At 33.1% G+C, this 19,027-nt stretch overlaps 2 protein-coding genes across 8 annotated transcripts in view; both read right to left on the bottom strand.

The window, feature by feature from the left end:
• LOC145974535 (putative multidrug resistance-associated protein lethal(2)03659) overlaps positions 1-19,027 on the bottom strand; it is a 338,604-nt gene that overhangs the window by 162,212 nt on the left and 157,365 nt on the right. The window lies entirely within an intron of this gene.
• Positions 6,184-9,675, bottom strand: LOC145974834 (uncharacterized). Its single transcript, XM_083104874.1, has 2 exons — positions 9,133-9,675; positions 6,184-9,047 (listed from the first exon to the last, which is right to left on the bottom strand). Exon 2 carries the CDS (start codon positions 8,410-8,412, stop codon positions 6,976-6,978), a length of 1,437 nt encoding a protein of 478 aa, XP_082961000.1. The 5' UTR covers positions 8,413-9,047; positions 9,133-9,675; the 3' UTR covers positions 6,184-6,975.

The raw sequence follows: 19,027 nt of genomic DNA, 5'->3' as shown, positions 1-19,027 counted from the left end.
ACACGGATGAGAGCTTATGCCTTAATGCGCAAAAGTAGTGGGGATACAAATCGTGCCGCCGCTGGACGCAGCGTATGCAATCTGGTAGCCTTGCCCCACATCACCTCTGAGTCAGCGCGAAACGAAGTCTATTATTGTATGGTTCCACATGGGTTTGCAACTTTCCATGCGAAGCATGGTCCACCGCACACTACCTCTGAGTCAGCGCGAAACGAGGTCTATTATTGTATGGTTCTACATGGGTTTGCAACTTTCCATGCGAAGCGAGGAACCATAGACCCTGTTTCGCACTGACTCAGGGGTAGTGTGGGATAGACCTCGTTTTGCATAAAAGGTTGCAAACCTATGTGGAACTGTACAATAATAGACCTCGTTTCGCGCTGACTTAGGGGTGGTGTGGGGTGGACCTCGCTTCGCATGGAAAGTTGTAAACCCACGTGGAACCATACAATAATAGACCTCGTTTCGCACTGACTCAGGGATGGTGTGAGGTGGACTTTGCATTGCATAGAAAGTTAAAATAACCTTGACCTTCTTAGAAGTCAAATCAACATTGCTTAGAAATTCGTATAGTCGCATATTGCATATAATTTCTGGAAATTCTTTTGTTAATAACTTTTTAATAAACAGCGACGGCTAAAATCTTTTGAATGTTACTCAGGATAGTGACCTTGACAACATATGTCAAGGCCAAGACGATTCGACCCTGGTGTCTTTTTTTAAAGTTTTACCTGTATAATATATATTTATCAGTTATAAAAAATATATAGTATAAAAAACTGTAAGCGAAGAACATTTAACACTCTCGCACGCATTGAGATATCGAGAAGCGAGCCGCGTGCCGCGTCGCCTCTTCGTTGCTAGCTTGGTAAGAAGAAGACAGAAAGCTGTATTCTGTCCTTTTCTATTGTCTGAAGCTAGCCGAAGCGCCGAGCTCACACGTACGCTTACGCTCAAATATTCTTTACTCTCTCCACTCACGGTTGCCAGTTGCCAGCATATCCATTCTGGCATCACTGGCTTGTGTGCATATAGGTAGTGTCCTCTTCCTGGCATCACTATTTATCAGTTAATTTCTGATAAACTAAATTTAAAATAATTTATTTAATAATCTGGATTCCTTATTAGAATTCAGAATGTTAAATTTGGAGAGAAATTTTTTAAGATTATTTGGTGGATATAAATGGGAAATAATTTATTTATTGCGTGTATTAATAATCATCAACAAACCGTCAAATTTTGTAACCAAAAATCGTCATCTTGACTTCTTCTGTTGTGATGTAATTATGACGTCATTTTAACTACGATGTGTTCCTTTGGAAAATTCAAATAGTATATTATATAGGAATGTACCTTCCATAATATATGTTAAAATGAAAACTTTTCATACTATGTAATCTGAAGTAAACATTGAAGTATTACTGTTTTCTATTTGGAAGTTTTCAAGGTTATTTCAAGATCAACTTTGTTTTTGGAAATGGGAATCTATGTTTTTTATCACGGCAACATATTCTTAAAAAAACAAAATTCATATTTTTATACCCGGGTACCAATTCTCCTGAGCAACGCAACAGTTTAAAAATGAAATTTGTTTTCCATTCCTTAAAGTCTATCTTTAACGTCTGCCATTTTATAAAATATATTTTGTAACTCAAATTTGGTTTTCTTGGTTTCCAAGAGGAATGTCCAAGCTTTAATTTGAGCTTTATTTCATCCCAATATGATAATTTTTGCTGATTTATCGCTGATACAAAGTTGTGCTAAAATTTAGTGGTCTGTTTTATTTTACGGGTAAAAGTGCAGGTATTAGTTTCATTTATTTGACAAAGTTTTTTAGAAAATAAATTTGCATGAGCATTTTATTCCAAGCACGTAGTAAAAGTATCTTGACGTAGCTTTGATTATTTTCCTTAATCCTTAAGTATCTAAAAAGAGCACAACAGAAAAGCTCAAGTAAAAGTTGCTTATTAACTTTATTAGCTCAAAATAAACATTTTTCACTTTTGCACTTTTGCACTTTTGCACTTTTCGACAAAATGATTCCTGATTATCGATATTTTAAATTCGAGAAGTGTAAGGATTTTTAAATTCTTGCAAAAATTGAAGGTGTATTGAAGGGTAAAAGAAGTTCTCAGAAAAATTACTTGTTTTTTAACAATTACTTGTTTTTTAGAATATGTTGCCATGATAAAAAAAAGTAGGATTCCCATTTAAAAAAACAAAGTTAACCTTGAAATGACTTTGAAAGTTTCTTTCAAATAAAAAGTAAATGCCATAAAAATATTTCCCCTTGGAAAGATACATAACTTTTATCTGAATAATTTTTCTTAAACTGCCGTGTTTCCGAGATAAAAATTTGTAATGATTTATTTTGAACATTCGGTACATATATATGTATATATATCTAACATTATTTGCCAAGCGGGCTATTTACCAAATGTTTTTTTATTTCCACATATTTCTGTTTTATGTCCGCTATTGGATTCATCTTGAATTTTTTTTAAATTTACATGGCTTTCGATAGTTTATGCTTGCAACTACATTTGCGTACAAGATAGTTTTTTTTACGTCGTGTACAATTTTGGAACGGTGAGTGGCCTACTTGGCAAAGAATGCCCCATATATATTATATAAATTAAAACTGTATAAAGATCTATTAATGGATTAATGATTAATTGATTAAATTAAAGTTGTGTAAATGTCTATTAATTAATTAATGTTTAATAATAAATATAATATTTATGTTATAACTGTAAAAAAAGTGATATATATAAGATTTAGAATAAAGAAGAAAATTATATTTTATAATAATATTATATAGGATGTTCGATAATAACTGTATCATCCCTCGTGTGTAGATAGAGCGAGTTAAATTAGTAGAAAAGTACTTTATCGTTTTGTGATTTTCGCAATAATTACTGAGAAATTAATTTAAAAAGTCGATCAATTCGAGTGAATATTAGCGCGCAATAAGAAGCAACAATCCATTCACTGGAAAAAAAGTTTATGTCTAATTATATATAATATAATTTTGTATGGATTTTGACCTGATCTAATCATATACAGGGTGTCCTAGACCACCCGTACACCCCTTTTCTTTCAAAAACTAAGCATTTTAGAGAAAAATGTTTCAGACAAAAGTTGTTTGGTTTCGAGGGTGCCATAAGATGGTACCATTGATTTGACCTTGAAGAGTCATTTGAAGGTCACGTGAAGGTCACTTCCATTTTTTTAAATGGAATACCCTATATATTTTTGCACATTCTTGTAGCTCATCTCGAGAGCTTTCCAAAACACTATAATTAAGTTAGTTTTCATTAAGTACTTTCCGAGTTATGAGGCTTGAAATAATTTCTTAATTTTACGTAAATCATAAAATATCTTGTAAAATATTCATTTTTCGATTATCTTACCTTAATACTTTTATGTACAAAATAATGAGAGGAATCAATTGGTGTAAAGAAAAAACATAGTTGTTTTTAAGAAAAAATATGTAATTGTTAATTACAAATTACATATTTTTTCTTCGAAACAACTATGTGTTTTCTTGATTCGAGATGAGCTACAAGAATGTGCAAAAATATATAGGATATTCTATTTAAAAAAATTGAAGTGATCTTCACGTGACCTTCAAATGACTCTTCAAGGTCAAACCAATGGTACCATCTTATGGCACCCTCGAAAACAAACAATTTTTATCTGAAACATTTTTCTCTAAAATACTTAGTTTTTGAAAGAAAAGGGGTGTACGGGTGGTCTAGGACACCCTGTATATATATATACAGGGTGTTTGGAAATTCAATCGCCAAATTTTCAGAGATTGTCGGGGGCACCATAAGAATCATTTTTTGCAAATGAACCTGGGGTCGGAAACGTGTCATTACATCGCTACGGCATACGGAGTGTTCGAAAGAGTCGGGACTTCGAAATATCACAAAAAATAGAAGTTTTACAAAAAATTGTTTCAAACAAAAGTTGTAGGGTGTAAAAAGGTCTATTTACTGGCGCCATGTGTTTGACCTTGGATGGTGTCGCCAAGGTCACGACAAGGCCACCTTGAACTTTTGAAGGGCTACAAGAATATGCAATAAAAAGTGGAGGGTTCCATTTCAAAAATTATGCCGTATGCCGTAGCGATGTAATGACATGTTCGACCCCAGGTTCATTTGCAAAAAATGATTCTTATGGTGCCCCCGACAATCTGAAAATTTGTCGATTGAATTTCCGAACACCCTGTATATAGATAAAATTATTTTTAATTATATATGATTAGATCGCATTATGCATCCTTTATGATATATAAATATATAAAATATTTAGCTCAACATAATTAAATAATAATATAACATCTATCTATTTCATATAAAATTAAAAATGTATGTTGTATTTATACAGGGTATACCAAAATTCCCGCATGTGGAATGCACAGTGTAATTGTTCGTACCAAAACAACTTTTTCCTTTGGGAAAATTGCGTCTGAGCATTACTTTTTAAATGAGAGTAACTTTAAGCTAACGAATAAGCGCTTTAGATTACGCTTGAATCAGGGGCGCGCACGGCATGTGTGGCGTTTGAGCGTGTAAGCTATTTTACTATTTCATTAAAGTTTTACATGAATTATGCATTTAAATATCACTATTTTCAATACAACTTACAAAAAAACGTCCAACGTATACAAAAAAATCTCATACGCAGAGCGAATATACAAATAGAAAGTCTACATTTCGAACATGTGCTAAACATTTAAAACATTTAATCGACCCTTTTCAGAGCCAAAAAGTATTTAGAACGTAGGAGCAATAATTTTGGATCAAAATTATTCGCATATTTGGATCAAAATTATTCTAATCTACTTATTTTACTTTCAGTCGTTGCTTCGATGATATCAATTAAAAAAATCTCTTATTAAGTACGTTGTATTGAAAATAGATATTTAGATATCATGCATAATTCTTGCAAAACTTTTAGTGAAATAGTAAAATAGCGTACACGCTCAAACGCCACATATGGCGCGCGCGCGCCGACCCTGATACAAGCGTAATCTAAAGCGCTTATTCGTTAGCTTAAAGTTGTTCTCATTTAACCAGTTCACTGGTACACCCGAAATCAACGTTTTGCCAAAACTGGTGAGAGCAAATAAATTCGAATTTTACATGAAAGTTGATCTATAAGAGGTTTTTTGCGTCGCTGGTGACGAATCAAGGGTCGAAATTTCAAAATTCAAAATGGCGAATCCAATATGGCGGACTAATTTTATTTCATTATGGAGAAGATCAAATTCGATATGTTCGCGTTTCTCGAGTCTCTTATGATGAATCTATAGACAAAATTGCAAAATTTAAACTGGCAGATCCAATATGGCGGTTTCTAGTGATTAACTTTGATATTCCATTATGGAAATACACTCGTCAACAAAATTATCGCATAGATAATTTCATGTCAAATTTTCGCATAACTTCAAATAAATATAACTCCGTCAAAAATGATCGTATTTGAAAAAATTTTTTTTTCATTTTCAAGCTTAAAACCTCTATTTTGAAAATCATTTGCCAGATTTAGAATTTACTGTGTGACAGCAGAGATAATGACCCTACGGTTCGTCACTCCCGTAGCATTTTTTTACTCCAAACACACACACACACAGCAGAGAGGGTTTGGAGTCAAAACACACACGATGCGCCAAATCCGACCAGCAACCTCCTCGTGGTGCGCATCGGGTAATGCTAATGCTGGCGGTAAATGAACAAAAATGTATAGGTAACTTTGATATGTCGTAACTCCGCGAAAAAAAATCGTACAAAAAAATTTTTTTTTTAATTCACACATAACAGTCCATATTTTACGATGATTATCATGAAATTTGCGAAAAAAATTTATTCCACCCCTTGGAATGCGTCAAATTATGCAATTTTTTGGAGACGTAACACGTCCTTACTTTTGAGGAGATGACGAGAGGGGGGGGGGGATAAATTCTAAATCTGACAAATGATTTTCAAAATAGAGGGTTTAAGCTTGAAAATGAAAAAAGAAATTTTCAAATACAACCATTTTTGATGGAGTTATACTTATTTAAAGTTATGCGAAAATTTTACATGAAATTATCTATGCGATAATTTTGTTGACGAGTGTATATCACACTCGGTATGTTTTTTGGTCGCAGATAGTGGTTCCAATACCGGACGAAATTTTAATACCGGTATTTCGGTACTGAAATCTCTGCAAGACCGGTAATACCGATATTTTTCGGTATTGAGATTTTTTTTCTAAATAATTAAATATATTAGGGGTTGCAATTGAACGACCAATTCTAATACAAGTTTTATTATTTATTCAAAAAACGACGTTTCGACTTCCGACCATTTGGTTGTGGTTGTGGTCCTTATACAGTCTTTGGTGATTTAACTATTCTCCCAATCACAATTGTAAGCGTATAATATCAATCATGTTACGTACAAAATTTGGTATTAAAAGAGAAACAGTCATATCGGTATGAAATTTCGTCAAGGAATGGATCACAACCAGATGGTCGAAGTCGAAACGCGTCGTTTTTTGAATAAATAATAAAACTTGTGCTAAAAGCTAGAATTGGTCGTTCAATTGCAACCCTTTATTTATCTACTAGCGTTTGAAGTTTGAACAATTTAATAAATTTAAATGTATTAGGTAGTTAGGTAGATAAAACTCAAAAGAATTTTTAATTAAAAGATAGATATGTTGTTTTATAATTTTAATTTATTAATAAGGATAAGGATTGTCTTGATAACATTAATAAGTAATATTGTGCTTATATTTATATAAAAAAATTCTTTACGTAACGTGAATTACGTTATGAACAGTAACAGTATTTATAATATAGGAGACTTTGCTTATATTTATACAAAAAAAATTCTTCACGTAACGTAAATTACATATTACATTAACAGTAACAGATAACAGTATTTATAATATAGGAGGTAGGAGGATAGCAGAAAACTATTACTCATTTTTGTTAATAAAATAAGATCTTAAAAACGTTAAATTATCAATGCTTTCATCGGAAAGGCTTGAACGAATTTTTGTTAATAACAATGCAGAGGCAGAGAAAGCTCGTTCTGCCTCCACACTAGTTGGTCTTACAGTTTTTAAGTAGTTGTAAACACGGTTTAAATATTTGCCCTTTATTCCTTCTTCGATATAATAATTCATTTCAGCTCTGATTATTTTCCTAATTTCGTTTATTGATTTATTCTTAACTTTTATAACTTGTTTTGTTCTTTCTAGTACCCTTTGTTTAAGTTTTTCTTTTAGAGTCAATGTCAATTGTGAATTTGTACTGTCATCAGGTATTTCAATGTCGACGTCATCTGCTTCCTCACTATCTATATTTTCACTTTCAGTAACTTCTGTAGCATCATTAAAATTTAATCTTTCAATTAGGCTAACAATTTGAGTTATAAAACTTGATTTAGATGTCTGATTAAAGATGCCGTAATTTTCGTGTTCCCTTTCTTGTATGTTACGTTCTTGCAGAAAGTTAAATAAATCTGAATGCTTGTAACGTCGTTCTGATATCCGATTTAATAAAGCTGTTTTAAGTTTTTTGCTAAGAAAATTTTCTTGTTTGGATAACTCATCAAGCATAAACTCTAATGTGATATCTGCTTGATATAAATCAATTTCTCGAGAACACAATGCTTCGACAGCAAGTTTGACAGGAGCCAAAGCCGCTATAATAGAAGAAACTATATCTAATTCTTCTTTTGTAAAAGAGATTTCAATTTTAACATCAATTAAAGCTTTCTGTACGCAACTTTTTAATTGATAAAACCGTTCTAGCATGAGCAGAAGACTATTCCACCTAGTTTTACAATCTAAAATTAGCTTTAATTCTTTGCCTAGTTCAGCTTTGACATGCTTTTGTAGAAAATCGTCATTTCTAGTCGGAGATCGACGGAATATTCTTACTACTTTCCTAATTTTCTCAATTAACGACTTTATAATCTCATTTAAATGTATCTCATCATTTATTTCTTTATTATGAATATGCAAACCTAAATATGCATCGTTTTCGTTTTCAGAATCAACTTCATCATTTTCATCAATATCTTTTAAGTCTGACATTTCGCGTTCACTTTCACTCTCTTCCTCTATATCGTCATCGTCATCGTCAACATATATCTGTTTTACTTGTTTATGTTTATTATATAATACTTCTAATATAGCTAGTTGAATACCATGTGCCAAACAAAGTTGTTGATCAGCATTAATTATTTTTCCTACTTTCTTCATTACGGATGCGCCGTCTGTTGTAATGGCAACGATATCATAATCCAAACATATATTATAAATTTTCAATTTAGCATCAATAATATCCACACACTTTTCAGCTGGCATTGTCCCATTTACACGACATAAACCAAGATTCCAAAACATTTTATCTGTTGCGTGCACAAGTTTAAATATCTTCTATTTTTAACTGAAGTCCATTCATCGAAAGTCAAACTAAATTTTTGACCATCTAGTTTTAATTTCTTAATTTCTATTTTAAGTTGTTCTTTAACTTTATTACCATAATTTTTAACAATATTCGAAATACCGCTTACCGATTTAGGAATATCGGAAAATCCTCTAGCTGTTAATCCTAGTCTTATATCTAAAGATGTACATATTATTCGAAAGGACAAACCATCTCGACTAGTTAAACGTGCCAATACTGCAGGTAAATTATTGTCTGTTGGAAAATATTGAGTTATCAATCCACTTTTGTTTAATTTTTTGGATAATGTATAAGAACTGCTGGAACTACATGACGATGACGATATTGAAGCCGAACTCTCATTTGATGATGTACTTCTTTTTAGCAAACTTATATTATGAATTGCCTTCAGATGCGTGTGCATACCACTAGTGCTTCCTCCCGCACAATGGATTATTTTGCCACAAGTCGTACACTTGCATTCATTTTTGTTCTTTTTCCCACGTAAAAAGTAAAACCAAACGGAATCTTTGTTATTGGCATTTCTGTTAAATTTTTCAAATTCTTGTTCTTGCATCATGGGGATTGGGGACTGGAATTTGGAATAATAAAATTAATATATATTTTATTTATCATAAATAGTCTAATAATTAAGTAAGTACATAGTACATACATACCTTCTAACTTCGTTTTAAAAAACTTAATATTTATTAAGTATATGATATATATTAAATATATGTGGTTTGTGGTTATGTTATGGTTAGTGGTACTAATTATTTTGATGTTAATTGTGATCATTAGAATTTAGAATTATCTGGTAATACTGCAAAGTACAAACTGCATTTATATAATTGCCTGATTCCCTGGTTATACAAAACACAAGCACAAGACACAAATGGGAGCCTCTTGTTATAAACATATAACAAGATTATAAACAAGAGCAATGAGCAAACGTTATTTACAAATAGCAAATAGCGCTTTTCAATTGTTAACTGCAGGCGCGCCACGCGAAGCGCGACGTGCAAAGGCGCGACAAAAAATACCGATTTTCGGTAATATCGGTATTCAACACCGGTACTTTTTCGGTTTTAGATTTGTCGGTATTACCGGTATTGCGGTTTCGATAAAACCGATATTGGAACCACTAGTCGCAGATAACGGATTAGTTCAAGACATTTAAACTTGAACGTATCGAATTTGAATCTTCTTCTAATGGAATAACAAATATAATAATAGAATAACAAAATTAATTCACTATATTAAATCCGCCATTTTGAATTTTAAAATTTCGATCCCAAATTTGTCATCAGCGACCCGAAAAATGTGGGTGTATTACGTATCATGCAAATCCGTTGAAAATTGGCAAAGTTATTCATAGTGGACATATATGGGCCATTACCAGTGAACTGGTTAAAAAGTAATGCTCAGACGCAATTTTCCCAAAGGAAAAAGTTGTTTGTTTTGGTACGAACAATCGCTGTGCATTCCACATGCGGGAATTTTGGTACACCATGTATATACAATGTACATGGTGTTTCAAAATAACCCTATTGTCCTTTAAATGACACATTCTTGAGTCAATTCTAAGACGATTTTTCCTTTAGCAAAATTTCGTCTGACGCTAAGTTTTGGAATTATTAAAGGAAGTAATTAACTTATGACGGGTCGGATACAAAAGGCAGGCAAGGTTGGCGCGATTCACTGTCAGACGCGGGTGCTTACGCGGGGCGCCTGCTGCGATCAACTGATCGCTACATACGACATACACACACAAGCGAATACATACATTCTCTCTCTCTCCCTCTGTCTCTCTCTCTCTCTCTCTCTCTCTCTCTCTCTCTCTCTCTCTCTCTCTCTTTGTGTCTCTGTCTCTGTCTTGGATTGTAAGAACAGTGAAAGAAATGAAAAATGAAGTAGCATGCAAGAAAGAAGTTAAGATGCTGATTAAGGAAGTAGTACAAGAAGAATTGGGAAATATTAAACGAGAGTGGATGGAAGATTTTAAAAGAATGATACAAGGAGGCGCTAACGCTCCCCTTGAAAGAACACAAAGAAGCTATAGTGAAGCAATGAAAGAGAAGAAAAATGAAAATATTATAATTATTAAACCTAAGATGCAACAGGATAGTGAAGCTACAAAAAAAATGATAAAAGAAAAAGTAGATATCAAGAACATGGCTGTGGGAATAACAAAGTTAAGAAAAGGAAGCAAAGGAACAGTTATTCTGGGTTGTGAGACAGAAGAGGAGATGGAAAAATTAAAGACTATGGTACAAGCCAAGTTGGGTGAGAATTTCAAGGTTACGGAGTCACCGTATATAAAACCGAAGATAAAGATTGTCAATATTAGTGAAGAGGAAATAAAATTGAATGATGATAATTTAATAGATACAATTAAAAAGCAAAATAAAATGGTGGCGAATGAAGGATTTCAAATGAGAATTGTGAAGAGAATAATTAAAGAGAAGCAAAATGATGATAGTAAATCACGAAAAAGAGGAAAGGAAGGAGGTTCTGTAATAATTGAAACAGATAAAAAAACATATGAATTAATATTGAGTAAAGGAAAACTAAGTGTAGGATGGAATAAGTGCCCTGTGTTTAATCATATTAGTGTTAAAAGATGTTTTAAATGCTGGGGTTATTTTCATATTGCGAAAAATTGTACTCGAGATGAAACTTGCCACAAATGTGCCGGGAAACATAAAGCATCTGAATGCAGGGAAACCAAGAAGAGATGCGTAAACTGTATGTTTAAAATTCAAGCATACAACTTGGAGATAAGTGATGAGCACGATGCGCTTGATCCGCAATGTCCAACATTCAGGAGGGCGATACAGGAAGAGAAGAGGAGAGCCGGCTGGGAGGATACGAAATAGCAATCACAGAAGGAAGAATTAATATTATATACAAATGCGCAAAGTCTGTTAGCGCATAAAGATGAAATACAGCATCAGATTATGAAGAGATTGAATCCTGCAATTGTAGCATTATCTGAAACGAGATTGACTGCTGAAATTGAAGATAGTGAGGTGAATGTTCCAGGTTATAGTATAATTAGATGCGATGCAGAAAATAGAAATACAGGAGAAGCAATTTTATATGTAAGATGCGATGTTAAGTATGAAATATTACTGACGAAAAAAATAATTTCGAATTGCTGGTGTGTTGCAATAGAAATAAAAGAAAAAATGTATAAAGGTACGATAATGGTAGTGTATCACTCACCGAGTGCATCAGACACTGATTTTGTTAGATTTTTAGAGGATACTGTAGAGGAGCTAACAACAAAGGGAGATTGTATGGTATTAGGAGATTTTAATATAGACTTTATAGTAGACTCGTTCTACGAGAGTCACAAAAAATAGTCAAACAATTATTGATCTACTCTTTACTAATAATAAAGTGCAATTACAGGTAATTCATGAACCTAAAATAACAGATCATGCGTGGCTAAAAATCGTGTTATATTTAAATAAAATTAAAAGTAGGTATAGGGAATTTAATGCCAGAGACTATAGTAAATTTAATATAGATGAATTTAGTAGTCTAGTGGAAAACAGAATGGGGGAAGGTCAAGATTTGGAAGTAAATAGGAGAGCGAAAAAATTTTTTGTTGATAGCATAGTAGAGGCACTGGACATTATAGCACCTAAGAAAAAGTTTAGAATTCCAAAAGTTTGGGAAGGGAAACAATGGTTTTCAGATGATATAAGAGAAGCAGCAAACAAAAGGGATGAAGCGTATAAAAAGGCAGTGTACGACAATATGGAACAGAATTGGTTGCAGTTTAAAACTGAAAGAAATGCGGTAGTTAAATTAATCAGGGAAAAGAAGAAGGAATACTATGAAGTTACGATAGATAGTAATAAAGAAAACCCTACGAAAATGTGGAAAACGTTGAAAGAATTAATTAGAGATGAATCAAGGGGTACAAAAGATATAGATAATATAGATTTTGAGATAATAGACGACATTAACGGATGTAATATAGCTGATAAATTCAACATATATTACATACAAAGTATTAGTAACATAGTGAAATCTATAAATATTGATAAGTCTAGAGATACAGGTAGAAGAATTATTTATCCTATTGACAATACAGGAATTGTAGAAAACTTTGAGATGATTAATGTAGAGAATTTAGAGGAAATTGTTATGAGATTACCAAAAAAGAAAGGGACGGAAGAAGGAATAACTAGCGATGTATTAAAGTCAACGTTTAATGTAATAAAAGAAGAGTTTGTTGAAGTAATAAATAATTCTTTGAGGGAAGGTTGCTGTCCAGAGAGTTGGAAAACATCAACGATAATACCGATTCCAAAAATAGACAAAGCTAAAAAAGCAAGTGAATATAGACCTATTAATATGCTACCAATATATGAGAAAGTGTTAGAATTAGTGGTAAAGAAGCAAATTGAAATGTATCTGGAATCTAATAGTATTATAACAGAACATCAATCAGGTTTTAGAAAACAGTATTCGTGTGAAACGGCAATTCAAACTGTTGTTGACGAATGGAAATTAATAATTAGCGAAGGAAAAATGGTTGGAGTAATATTTATGGATCTTAAGCGAGCTTTCGAAACAATAGATAGAAAAAGATTAATAGAAAAATTATGTCAATATGGAATTAAAGGGATGGTTTTAGAATGGTTAAAATCATACTTAAATAATAGAACGCAGCAGGTTCGTTTCAACGATAAATGGTCTAAATTAATTGCCACTGAATATGGAGTGCCGCAAGGATCTGTACTAGGACCCTTGTTATTTATTGTATATATTAATGATATAATTAAAATTTGCCCTGAAGGATGTAGTATAAAAATGTTTGCGGATGATACATTAATATATGTACCTGGTGAAAGTAGTGAGCAGTTAGAGTCAGAAATGAATATGGCATTTAATATGGTAGAAAAATGGATGAATACAAATAAATTGAAAATGAATGCAGGAAAAACGAAATATATGATAGTTAAGAGTGTAAGAAAAGAACTGAAAGGAAATATTGAAATGCTTGGACGGAACTGAGATAGAACGAGTAGAGATAATGAAATACCTAGGAATAATTATTGATGATAAACTTCGATTTAAAGATCATTGTGACTATATGTTAAAAAAGATAGGAAAGAAGACGAGTTTTTTAAATACAGGGTGGGCCATTTTAATCTATGCACCCAAATTTCTTTGTACCTAAGACAGATACGGAAAAATGATTCAGACAAAAGTTGTTTGGTTTCGAGGGGGCCATAAGATGGTATCATTGGTTTGACCTTGAAGAGTTATTTGAAGGTCACATGAAGGTCACCTTCAATTTCTTAAATGGAACCTACTATTTGTCATTGCATATTCTTGTAGCTTATCTCGAGAGCTTTCCAAAACACTATAATTAAGTACTTTTTTGTTAAGTACTTTTTGAGTTATGAGGCTTGAAATAATTTCTTAATTTTACATAAACCGTAAAATATCTTGTAAAATATTCATTTTTCGATTATCTTACCTTAATACTTTTACGTACAAAATAATGAGAGGAATCAACTGGTGTAAAAAAAACATATAGTTGTTTTGAAGAAAAAATATGTAATTTGCAATTAACAATTCCATATTTTTTCTTAAAAACAATTATGTGTTTTCTTTACACCAATTGATTCCTCTCATTATTTTGTACATAAAAGTATTAAGGTAAGATAATCGAAAAATGAATATTTTACAAGATATTTTACGGTTTATGTAAAATTAAGAAATTATTTCAAGCCTCATAACTCAAAAAGTACTTAACAAAAAAGTACTTAATTATAGTGTTTTGGAAAGCTCTCGAGATAAGCTACAAGAATATGCAATGACAAATAGTAGGTTCCATTTAAGAAATTGAAGGTGACCTTCATGTGACCTTCAAATAACTCTTCAAGGTCAAACCAATGATACCATCTTATGGCCCCCTCGAAATCAAACAACTTTTGTCTGAATCATTTTTCCGTATCTGTCTTAGGTACAAAGAAATTTGGGTGCATAGATTAAAATGGCCCACCCTGTAGAATAGGAAATTGTATATCGGCATATACTAGATGTATTGTATATAAGGCAATCACACACATAGCACCTCACTTCGAATATTGTGCAACGTTGTTAATGAATATGGGAGAAACACAGCTGGATAAATTGCAAGTAGCGCAAAATCGGGCAATGAGGGTTATATTACAGTGTGATAGGTATACCAAAGTGGAACATATGCTGCAAGCGTTGCAGTTCATGTCCGTAAGACAGAGGCTATACTATAATGTATGTTCATTTATTTTTAAGATTGTAAGGAATTTGCTGACAGAGCAGCTACGAAATAGACTAGAAATAGTAGGAAATGTAAGTGAGAGACAAACGCGACAGGCCGGAGATATTGCAATACAATTTCGCAGAACAAGAAGTGCGCAAAAGAGTATGTTTTATGAAGGAGTGAAATTATATAATGATTTACCAGCCGAAATGAAACATTGTGATAGGATCGAACCATTTAAGCAAATGTTAAAGGAATATATATTATTTAATAAACTTAAATTTAAAGGCCATAAGAGCTAAACGCGGATGATAGTGCGTAAGTTCAACGAGAAAATAAGTTTTTCGTTGAAACTTATTTGTGTGCACAGGGCACAAATTTTCTTGGTACGATACCAAGCAAATTTAAATAATTCTCAATTCGAGAATTTATTTAATTATCCCTCTTTCCCCCCTGTAATGTTGTAGGCGAGAAAAATATCGGGCCGAAAGTCGCTGAATCGGGAATCGAACCCGAGTCTTTCGCTTGCCGGGCGACTGCTCTTACCACTGAGCTATTCAGACCCTTCAACTCGATACTTCTCGGTCGCCTACAATTATATATTAAATTGAAGAATAACGCCATCTTCCGCCGGCGTGAATTTTAAATAACTATATAAGAAATTAGGCTCTGTGTATAAAACATAAACTTAAATTTAAAGGCCATAAGAGATATTATTTAATGTTATTTAATGTATTTAAAATTGTATACTACAAATAGCTGAGAAATCTAATAAAGGTCAGTCAATCAATCAATCAATCTCTCTTTCTCTCTTCGTCCCTCGCTCTCTCTCTCACTCGCTTGAAGTCATTTTTACTGTTACTTCAATTATTATTTACTTTTTATTATTATTTACATTTTCGTTTTAATTATTATTATTTTTTAAATTGTACTGTTTTTTTTAACGAGAGGGGAAAATGCATTTTATGCATACTTACCGGCCGGTCCGGTGAGTTATGTGGGACTCGAGTACCAAGTCGAATTACCAACTCGATACTCTCTACCCACTAAAAACCCCTCTCTTTCGCGAATTTTCTCTAACACTGTTTATTTGACATCCCGAAATATTTTTCACACAACACCAAAGAATAGTTATTATTACCTTGTTCGATGGGTAATTATGCATAAAAAGGGCCCACCTTCGCACAAATGTGTTATTGACGTATGTTGTGAAGATGTTATCCCTGATTAACATTCTGAAGGTTTTAATCGGCGATCGTTCTTTATTCAAAAGTTATTAACAAATAAATGTGAAAAATATTGACATAAAGATTCTACTTTATTTGTTCACCGATTTGCTTTATTTTTAAATATGTTATAGGGGAAATTTTCCCGCAAAATTTTATATATATATATATATATATATAAGGGTCGGACTCAAACAGTTTTGAAGATATAGGCTGAAAAAGGATAAAAATAATAAATACAAAAATAAGGTAAACTTTCGGAAAACCTACCTATATGAAATAATGGGTAAGAATACCCAATTTCTACGTATTTTTACCTCCTGAACACGAATATGAAACTTAAAAATAGCGGTCGAACTCGCAAGTCGAAGAAAAACGCAAAAAAAGGTAAATTAAAGGTAAATAAAAAAAAAGGTAAACAATTTAAATTTATATAGAATTTAATACAATTAAAAAATATCACAAATGTATGTGTACACACACATACACACACACACACATACACGCGGGGGGTGCAAGGTGGGCCTTCGGCCCTCCTCCCGCAATCACCCCGCCGGTAGGGGACGCATTGCGAAGAGTTCAATCACAATGGATATATGCTGTAAGTTGTAAAGCGAGGTCCACCTTGCCTACCGGCGGGGTGGTTGCGGGAGGGGGGCCGAAGGCCTTCTTGCACCCCCCGTGTGTGTGTGTGTACACATACATTTGTGATATTTTTTAATTGTATTAAATTGTATTAAATTCTATATAAATTTAAATTGTATTAAATGTATTTAAAATTATTATTTTTCCATATAACAGCTAAAATAGTAGGTTTACGAAAAAAATGCATATAACCTTTTTTGTAGAGATTTTCAGCGGCTTTATTTTTTGCTTAAAATTTTTTTTCTCAAATCAATTTTTTCGGAGATAAAAAGCATTAAAATTGTGAAATTCTTTTGTTAATAACTTTTTAATAAACAACGACCGCCGGCTAAAACCTTCAGAATATTAATTAGAGATATGACCTTGACAACATATGTCAATGACATATTTGTGCGAATGTGGGCCCTTTTTATGCATAATTACCATATCACGTTCTAAAGGACAGAGATCCACACTAAATAATTAATCGAAAGTTCTTTTTTCTTTTATAAACTATATTCTTTTATAAACTTCAACATAATCACATTCATTCACTCACTCGATAAGACGAGAAATTTACCGATGACACTATCACTAATCACTATCAATCACTGTCGAATAATCACTGTTGGCAATTAAAAACCACTTGATTAAAGAAACACACGCGCACATACGTTATTACACGACGCGACAACGCGACGATATTTCCCCGGCGACAGCAAACAGTTTTTGGTTAAGTATGGTAAGTATGGTAGGTTTTTCAATCAAACACATGTTCACGTTCGACAGCGCTGTTAGTACTTAAGCTATCGTAACCTACCATAACCAAAAACTGTTTGCTGTCGCCGGGTAAATATCGTCGCGTTTTCGCGTCATGTACTAACGTATGTGCGCGTGTGTTTCTTTAATCGAGTGGTTTTTAATTGCCAATAGTGATTATTCGACAGTGATTGATAGTGATTAGTGATAGAGTCATTGGTAAATTTCTCGTCTTATCGGGTTAGTGAATGAATGTGATTATGTTGAAGTTTATAAAAGAATACAGTTTATAAAAGAAAAAAGAACTTTCGATTAATTATTTAGTGTGGATCTCTGTCCCTTAGAACGTGATATCTATGTTCAATTTGAGTGAAAGTACGATCTATAGGAAAATTCATTTCTCAAGAAATTACAGCAATACATCGAACAAGGTAATAATAACTATTCTTTAGTGTTGTGTGAAAACAGATTTCGGGATGTCAAATAAACGGTGTTAGAGAAAATTCGCAAAAGAGAGGGGTTTTTAGTGGGTAGGGAGTATCGAGTTGGTAATTCGACTTGGTACTCGAGTCCCACATAACTCACCGGACCGGCCGGTAAGTATGCATAAAATGCATTTTCCCCTCTCTCGTTAAAAAAAAACAGTACAATTTAAAAAATAATAATAATTAAAACGAAAATGTAAATAATAATAAAAAGTAAATAATAATTAAAGTAACAGTCAAAATGACCAAGTGAGTGAGCAAATGAGAAAGAGAGTGAGGGAGGGAGAGAGAGAGAGAGAGAGAGAGAGAGAGAGAGAGAGAGAGAGAGAGAGCGAGAGCGAGAGAGAGAGAGAGAGAGAGAGAGAGAGAGAGAGAGAGAGAGAGAGAGAGAGAGAGAGAGAGAATGAGAATGTATGTATTTGCATGTATGTGTATGTCGTATGTAGCGATTAGTTGATCGCAGCAGGCGCCCCGCGTAAGCCCCGCGTAAGCACCCGCGTCTTACGGTGAATCGCGCCATCCTTGCCTGCCTCTTGTATCTGACCCGTCATAAGTTAATTACTTCCTTTAATAATTCAAAATCTAAGCGTCGGACGAAATTTTGCCAAAGGAAAAATCGTCTTAGAATTGACTCAAGAATGTATCATTTTAAGGACAATAGGGTTATTTTGAATTACCCTGTATACAGGGTGATTCTGAACAAACATTTGTCTTTAAAATATCAAATTCTTGAATGAATTCTAAGACGATTTTTCCTCTTGCAAAATTTTGCTCGGAGCTTAGTTTTTAAACTATAAAGGAAAATAGTTAAATAATTACGGAACGAGTACGAGAGATAGGCAGGGACAGCGCGATATAGGCGATTACGTGGGGCGCTCGCCGCGATCAGCTAATTGCTATATGCGATGAGTGTAACAATCAGTGTGTATGTGTGTGTGTGCGTGCACATTCTCACACACACATCGATGATATTGCCATAGCAGCCCCTTCCTGTCTCATTCCCGACATTCTAAATATGTTCAACTCCTTTCATACAAGATTACAGTTTACAATAGAAGTCCCGGAAATAAATTTCTTGAATTTTTTGGACATTACAATTATTGTCAACGGGGAACACTTGGAGTTTAATTGGTTTAGAAAACCTACATTTTCAGGTAGATTCTTAAATTTCTATTCATGCCATTCATTAACTCACAAAAAGGGAGTG

Source organism: Camponotus vicinus, unplaced genomic scaffold (genome assembly GCF_025532165.1).
Source record: "Camponotus vicinus isolate PSW18456_S1 unplaced genomic scaffold, iyCamVici1.0 SCAF_7, whole genome shotgun sequence".
Lineage (NCBI taxonomy): Eukaryota > Metazoa > Arthropoda > Insecta > Hymenoptera > Formicidae > Camponotus > Camponotus vicinus.
The sequence above is the reverse complement of the archived record's forward strand: the minus strand, read 5'-3'. Positions and strand labels throughout refer to the sequence as shown.